Genomic DNA, 8,216 nt, shown 5'->3' on the forward strand with positions numbered 1-8,216 from the left:
CTGTTGATACACATAAAAGGCGCAACAAAAGAAATATTGCTATATCTGAAACCATGTAAAACCCGAAGGCATTAAAATTTATTAAATGATGCAATAACTGAATTCTTTATTTACAATAGCATTATTTAACATCAAATAAGCGAATAGCATCAGCAAAGCAATATTAACTTGCATAAATGTATTTAAAATTTCTCTGAATATATCTACCTTTGCATAAACTGCTCACACTAGAAATACAAACATCAATGCAGGTGAACAAAGTGATGTTCAAAGTTAACTCGGTCTTGAAAATAAGTCACAACCTGAAAACACTGTAAGCTTTCTCCTGAAGAACCATAGTTTATATATTGCTTAGTTTTACCCTTGTATAATCTTTTCATATACACACACTCATACACATCTCAGATGCAACTTCATGAGGAACTGTACAAATAAAATTCACGAATGACCAAAAGGAAAAAAAGTCAATGTTTGAAGTAATGTGTCCATCATCTCTACTCAACGACTGAAAGCTAAGTGATGATGCGCTTATTCCAAAATTGTACACAATTCACTATACAAATATAATACATCAGACAGCTATGTAGGAATATACAAGACTTAAAAACAGATCTAAGGCATTATGCTAGATTTTAGCATTTTGAGGTTCTTGCACGTAGCTTTACCTGTAGTAAGAAACTTAAAAGATTTTGTTTTAGTCTACAAAGAAACACCAGGGAGAAAAAATCTAATTAAAAACCAAAGCCACTACAGTAATTTTCTTTTGTGCAGAGAATGCTTTTGCTCTTAGGCAGCAATACTACCATACAAATACTAGAAAACTTTAAAGTCACACCAACAATTAATGGCTTAAATTGCATTTCAAAACTGATTGTGTATCTTTGGGTTTTGCAAGTAGAGCTGAACCATCTTTTCATGTGTTAAGCCCATATGAACTCATTTTTTAAAAATACAGATTAAAAATGCTTTGTATAAATGGCAAAAAGCATTGCTTTTACTTAATACAGACCAATAGAAAGACTGGGAGAGGGGCAATCTTTTAAGTTTGAGAAATATTTGAAATAACTAGTGAAATGTTGAACAAGATGTTTATCAGCTTACCTGGACATGACTGAATGGTTCTTTGCCCTGTAGAATTATCTATATATTTTTCTGACTTAATACATTTTGCTTTTCCACACTTTTGTTTGACAGAACTCTGATGCTCCAACATAAATCTAATTACTATCTTTATTTACTGAATAAGAAATACTGTTTATAAAAAAATTAAAACAACTAACTTGGCATCATTACTGTTGTACCTAGTGTGAATGTTATACTCAGAAAATGCTTAAACCCACTGCCTTTTACTAATTTAAATGAGAGGGAAAATCAGCGATTCCCTGGACATGGCTGATAATACAAACACTCCATTTTATACTCAGTTGAAATCATTACTAGATGGTGTTAATATAATTTAAATTGGGCCTTATTTAAAATAGTTTATTTGCCTACTAATCTACTAAAGCATGATTTAAAAATAATCTATTTCAAAACTATTTTATCATCCAATTTAGAATGGTTTAAACCCTTTAATCTTCAAATAATGTGCATTTGTATTTATATTCTCTCAATAATATAGAGTTCAGGGCTGACATTTTATTATTTCCACCAGATGGCTCAGATGTTTGAATAACTTTTGAGTCTGGTGACTCGTGAGAAATACAGTTTTCATCTCAAGGGGTAAGAAAGCCATTCAACAGGAAACAGATGATTTGAAATGCATTCTATATATTCCATAACATGCTCTTTTCAGCACTCTATGAAAGTCAATTTATCTGTATATTTTAACTCTCATTGCAAGCAAACACCAGGTTTCAAGATAACAACCCTTCTATTTCCAAGGACATGAATATTGACAAGAGAAAATATAAAATGCATTGCACTTTAAGTAACATCTAAATTTTGAGTTACAGGTACGAAAGTGTAGATTAAGTGGAACAGAAGAAAAGGAGGTCGAAAACAATCAGTTTTCTGATATTTCAAGTCCTCAAAAACTGATGTCAGCTTATATTAAAAGAATACTCAGACCAGAGCCGGTAAGAGTATAACCACTTTCAGGAGTGGTCTGCTGAACAACAGTTTTGCTAAGATTATTACGAAAAAATATAAAATACAAAAAAGTCAAGAATTGGCTCCTACACTGGCTGCATATAAGGTTAGATAAATGATTTATGAGCAGAATTGCATTTAGAAAAAGAAGTCTCAAGCTTACAAATTAGGTCTAATCAAGGCATTGTAATCCTTTACAAAACACATTTTTGTCCCCAGGAGACACGCACAGTTATGAAGATATCTAATTTAATACTGAAGTACCTCATTTGGAAATCAACTCCACAACATGTATACCTCACAAAATTATACAGTTAAAACACTAAAATCTTCAACTTAAATTATTGCTTGTTTACATAGAAACTGTTTTGTATGTACCTTACAAAACTTCCTCAAAGTCCACACTGCTTCAAAATAATTGAACACATGATGGTTACTTCTGTAGTGATATCTGCTATAGCTTAAGTCATTGTTTCCCCTAAATATGGAGATGGGAAAGTAGAAAATTTATTGTTTAAATCAGATGCCTTTGGCTCCGATATCATGCCTCAATCCTGCCACTTCCATCACCAAGAAGTGCACCTTTGTTCAAATGAAATTATTCAGCAACTAATTTACCTGCAACCTAGAGGTAACAGATCTAGAACTATGATGGGGATTACACTTTTATCTAACCTATCAGAAAGTCCAAGTGAAGGCAGGAGAACAGGGATGCTAAGATTAGTTAATTTTAAGGAAGCTGAAATCAACATGGGAACTTAAATTCTGTGACTGACTCATGATTTTATCCCAAAGTTATTAAAAAAGCTTTAAAAGCCCTCAGATGTTTTAACCCAATTAAACATTTACAGTTACTTAAATAGATTTAGATCTGTTCAAAACTAAATAAGTTTGTTTTACAGAATAGCATATCTAGCCACTAGATTAGATATGTATTCTCATTTTTTCATCTGTCACTCTGGAATTCATAATTTGGCCTACTCCCTACTTCAGAGTGTCCTAATACAAACCACTGATTTCCAGATGAAACTAAATACTTTGCACCTGACTGTGTAGCTATGGAAAACAAAACAAAACAAAACAAAATCTACAACTAAAACAGAACAGAATGAGATCATGGTTGGTTTTCCTTAAATACATACATTTAAATACATTCAATCTGACACGTTTTATGAAAACTGGCTATCAACATTTACTTTGCAGGAGAGATCTAAGTTGCACTAAGGTGAATGCAGTGTACAGGCTGAGCAACTTTCTGTACGCTAGCTTCAGACTGTCAAAGAAGAGACTGCTCTTCCACCAAGAAAGGTTTGATGCCACTCAAGAACAATGCTGTTCTGTTTGCAGCACTAAATTCTCATTTCTCCAGTAGAAGTGCTGGCAGAAAAGATGGAGCAAACAGACATAGGCAGCTCTTCAAACTGGCAAGTAGTTCAGAATGGAGAGCCCAATCAATTGAAGATACAGCCAATCTTCAGGGTCAGCAATATTTCTGTAAAAGAAAGCAAGAACATTTATATTTATTCAATTAATTAAGCGTAAGCTTTTATCTTTTTCTAACTTCAAATAATCAGAACAAAAATGAGAGCTTTCAGGCTGATATAAGACATAGTAAGAAAAAAATCTCCAAATTCCATCAATCGATGATGGAGTACATGACTGAATGGAAACCTAGAAGCATAGAATTAAAATTAAAATCAACAAATGCTTAATGAAAAAGATGTGTCCTTTTTTGCAAAAATCCTGGCATTATCCAAAATCCATCAATCAAAGTGTATCATCTGATTGGACCCATAATTTGTCTTTTCTTGTGTGCCTGTCTATGGAACAGCATCCCATCCCCTAAAATCGACTGGCTGCAATCTTGCCAGCCTTTAAGAATGCCTGGAAGACCTGGTTCTCCCCTTAAGACATTGAGACACATTGACATGAACTGGCATAGTGTGAATATATGGGTATCACCCATAGATCACAATGTTATGTAATTTTTTAAATAAATGATGCTTTCGTATTGTGATTTTAACCTTGTTAGCTACTAAAGTCGCTCTGTGAGTAGGTGGCTATACACTTTAAATGAATAATAAATACATAATAAAAATACATAAATAAATACATTATCTAAACACCTTGGGGGATCTTGCAGGAGAGCTCCCTAAGATGCAACAGAAATAGGCTTCTGATAGCAGCAGCAGCATTAGGAGAGTTTTCCAGCAGATCTTAAGAATCCAAAAGGTTTTTAATAGGAGGTTCAGCCCTTCAGATAGTCCTAAAACATTTAGGACTTCAACTTACACGTGTGTCAAACTTTTGAGCATGTATCAGATTTACTTTTATATATATATCAAACTACTTAAAGAACAGTCCAAGATAGTTTTCATCCAGGAACTTTATTGTTGTTCAGTCGCTAAGCTGAGTCCAGCTCTTCATAATGCAATTGACCATAGCCTGCCAGCCCTCCGTCTTCCACTTTCTCCAGGAGTTTGCCCTAATTCATGTTCATTTAGTCAATGAACCTATCTAACCATCTCATTCTCTGCTATCCCCTTCTCCTTTTGTCTTCAATCTTTCCCAACATGAGCCTTCTCATTTGGTGGCCAAAGTATTTGAACTTCAGCTTCAATATCTGTCCTTCCAAAGAACAGTCAGAGTTGATTTCCTTTAGGATTGACTGATTTGATCTCCTTGCAGCCAAAGGGACTTCTCAAGAGTCTTCTCTAACACCAAGCATCAAAAAATATATTCTTCTGGCATTCTGTCTACATGACCTTAAATCTATTCACCATCTCAACTGTACATTCATAAGGGATGTGATTTAAGTCATATCTGAATGGTGTAGTGGTTTTCCCTACTTTCTTCAATTTAAGCCTGCATTTTGCAATAAGAAGCTCATGATCTGAGCCAGTTGGCTCCAGGTCTTGCTTTTACTGATTGTATGGAGCTTCTCCATCTTTGGCTGCAAAGTAAATAATCTGTTTTCGGTATTGACCATCTGGTGATGTCCATATGTAGAATCACATCTTGAGTTGTTGGAAAAGAGTTTTTGCTATGACCAACATATTCTCTTGGCAAAACTCTTTGCCCCACTTCATCCAGGAAATAGTTGAACTTAATTTAAAACAAGAATGGACAACTTCACCTTTCAGGGCTGTATCAGTTCACAAGAACTTTTTAGTTCATTCCAAATATGACTACTGAAAATGGACAGCATTTTTCAGCCATTTGTAGTGGCAATTTCATAAAAAGACCTAGAACAGGCATGAGATTTAACTCCAGGGACAATCATAAAGAAAATCATGCCATTAACCATTTAGATAGCTACCAACTATGGCCCTTAGACCTTCAACAAACTTAAGTGAAGTCCAAGGTCAACTGAAAGTTATCCACTTTAAGTTAGTGTCACAGTTGGAATATTTATTACTTCATACCCGTGATGCATCTCCCTCCTGCTTTATCATGTCCATTCCAGGTAGCTGGTTTGGAAAAAGACTGCCTCCTCTCATAGCAGGATCACTGACCTGAAAAAGAACAATGTTTAACTCAGTCACAGAAACAGAAGACTTAACAAATCACAACCAACTTCACTAATACCCTTTCCTTTTGTTTAATAAAATAACCCCCCACTAATAGTTGAGCAATTCATTTTACCTATCTTGGAACCTTTTTCTATTTTCTACAACACATTATTATCTGACTGCATAATTTGCTGACTTACCCTATTGTCAGTTTGTTATTTTGAAAGGGGGAGACAGCAAACTGAGCTAAATTGAAAAGATGAAAAATGAGTGTATACTAAAATAGTGCTTTATCTTGAATCTCCAAAGACCTATGCAAGGGTCCTTTTTGTAGATTTCAGTTCAGCATTCAATACCATCATTCCAGATATTCTTCTCGCTAAACTAAATCAGCTAGCCGTGCTTGACCACACCTGTAAGTGGATCCTAAGCTTTCTAACAGACAGGAAGCAGCAAATGAAGCTGGGCAAAATCACATCAGATACCTCTACACTTAGCACAGCGCCCCACCAGGGCTGTGTGCTCTCTCCATTTCTCTTCTCTCTATATACCAACAACTGCATCTCAAAAGATACCTCTGTTAAAATACTGAAGTATGCAGATGATACAACAGTGACTGGCCTCATTCGAGACAACAACGAATCGGCATACAGATGGGAGGTTGAACAACTAGCCTTGTGGTGTGGCCGGAACAATCTTGAACTGAACACACTCAAAACTGTAGAAATGACAGTAGACTTTAGGAGAAACCCTACTATTCTACAACCTCTTACAATACTAGACAACACAGTATCAACAGTAGAAACCTTCAAGTTTCTGGTTCTATAATATCTCAAGATTTAAAATGGACACCTAACATCAAAAATGTAATAAAAAAAGCACAACAAAGTATGTTCTTCTTGCGCCAACTCAGAAAGCTCAGAGTGCCCAAGGAGCTGCTGATACTGTTCTACAAAGGAATTATTGAGTCTGTCATTTGCACATCTATAACTGTCTGGTTTAGAACTGCAAGCAACAAGACAGACACAGACTTCAACGAATAGTTAGATCTGCAGAAAAGAACAATTGCTACCAGCCTGCCTTCCATTGAAGACCTGTTTACTGCACGAGCAAGAAAGAGGGCTGTGAAAATATCTATAGACCCCTCACATCCTGGTCATAAACTATTTCAACTTCTTCCCTCAAGATGACGCTATAGGGCATTGCACACCAAAACAACTAGACATAAGGACAGATTTTTTTCCCCATGCCCTCACTCTGCTTAACAAATAATTCCTACAACACTGTCAAAATAGTAGTAAAGCTGTATTACTATGATACTCTTCATCTTTCCTATTACCTATCCTTATCTCATGACTATAACTTTGCTGCTTGTATCTTACAATTTATATTGTTTTTTTTGTACCCTAGTATGATTTATGTTGTTTGCTTAGCTAGTACTCTATGACTATCACTAAGTGTTGCGTCTTATGATTTATGATGAAGTGTTCTGGTTCACAATTTATGATAAATGTATTTTCATGTTGTATATGATCATGATTATCACTATTACTTGTATGTATACTGAGAGCTTATGCACACTTGGTCAATAAAGAATTCTATTCTATTCTATTCTATTCTATTCTATTCTATTCTATTCTATTCTATTCTATTCTATTCTATTCTATTCTATTCTATTCTATTCTATTCTATTCTATTCTATTCTTATTTATTGTAACTGACTCAAAAATGTTTCATAGAGATATAACTTTGTCAGGGGCTTGAAAAAAATATTTTTGACACTTTGACACTATTTCACAGTACCCCAAAGACCTGGTTTTGCCAACAAGGCTGGAAAACCCATAGTGGAATGAAGCCTATCAAGTGCTAATTGTTTGTTGTCACCAAGGGGATGGGATATTATTGTTTGTTTATCCCTTTTTATATTGGTTTTGTTTGTAAGCTGCCCAGAGTCACTGAGAGTGAGCGGGTGGCTCTATAAATCCTCTAAATAAATAAATAAATATGCTTAAAGCACACTAAAAGCATCAGTAATAAAACTGAAAAATTATTAATTTAACTGCAATTCATAAACACAGAACGACATTAAGGTTACATAGTTTAAGATGACAGATAGATTTAGTCAAAAAACAGAACCAGATTATGTAATACTTTTAACTACAGAGGGATGGAAGGAGGTTGATTCAAATTCCCATTTTGCTACTAAACTGTATTTTCTTAGTCTAAACTTGAATTTCAATAAATCAGTCCACCCTAAACAACTGGCCCAGGTCACATAAGTGTACTCCAATTTTTGTGAGTATAATGTCCTAAAATCTCACCCAGTATGGGCAATGTATGGAGCTTGCATCTCAGTGGAGAAAGGGGCTACCTGTCACTTTCTGTTCCCTGCTTGCCACCCACTCTTTTTTATTTCTGATATCATCTTTTCTAACTCCCAAGTAGGAGGCTGCCAGGAAAAGAACAAGTAGCTCTTCCCAGAAATGCTTATTTGGGCTTGGATTGCAGTTGCCCATCTGTGACTTTGATGGAGTGGTAAATATCTTGAAAATCCACTATATTGTACATCTATAACAAGAATGAGCCATTCCTGAAATCGTATTTTTAATGTAA

The 8,216-nt window shown here is 35.0% G+C and overlaps 1 protein-coding gene across 3 annotated transcripts in view; it reads right to left on the reverse strand.

The window, feature by feature from the left end:
• Window positions 1-51: 51 nt before the first annotated feature.
• The window catches only part of NCOA2 (nuclear receptor coactivator 2), a 151,791-nt gene continuing 143,626 nt past the window's right edge, over window positions 52-8,216 (reverse strand). For all 3 annotated transcript variants that reach the window (XM_083359374.1, XM_083359373.1, XM_083359375.1), the window contains exons 22-23: window positions 5,517-5,606; window positions 52-3,583 (exon numbers count right to left, since the gene is read on the reverse strand). In XM_083359374.1, the coding sequence (XP_083215500.1) occupies window positions 3,572-3,583; window positions 5,517-5,606 (102 nt within the window). In that variant the 3' untranslated portion in view covers window positions 52-3,571. The remainder of the gene's footprint in view (window positions 3,584-5,516; window positions 5,607-8,216) is intronic.

Source organism: Vipera ursinii (genome assembly GCF_947247035.1).
Source record: "Vipera ursinii genome assembly, chromosome: 3".
Classification (NCBI taxonomy): Eukaryota; Metazoa; Chordata; class Lepidosauria; order Squamata; family Viperidae; genus Vipera; species Vipera ursinii.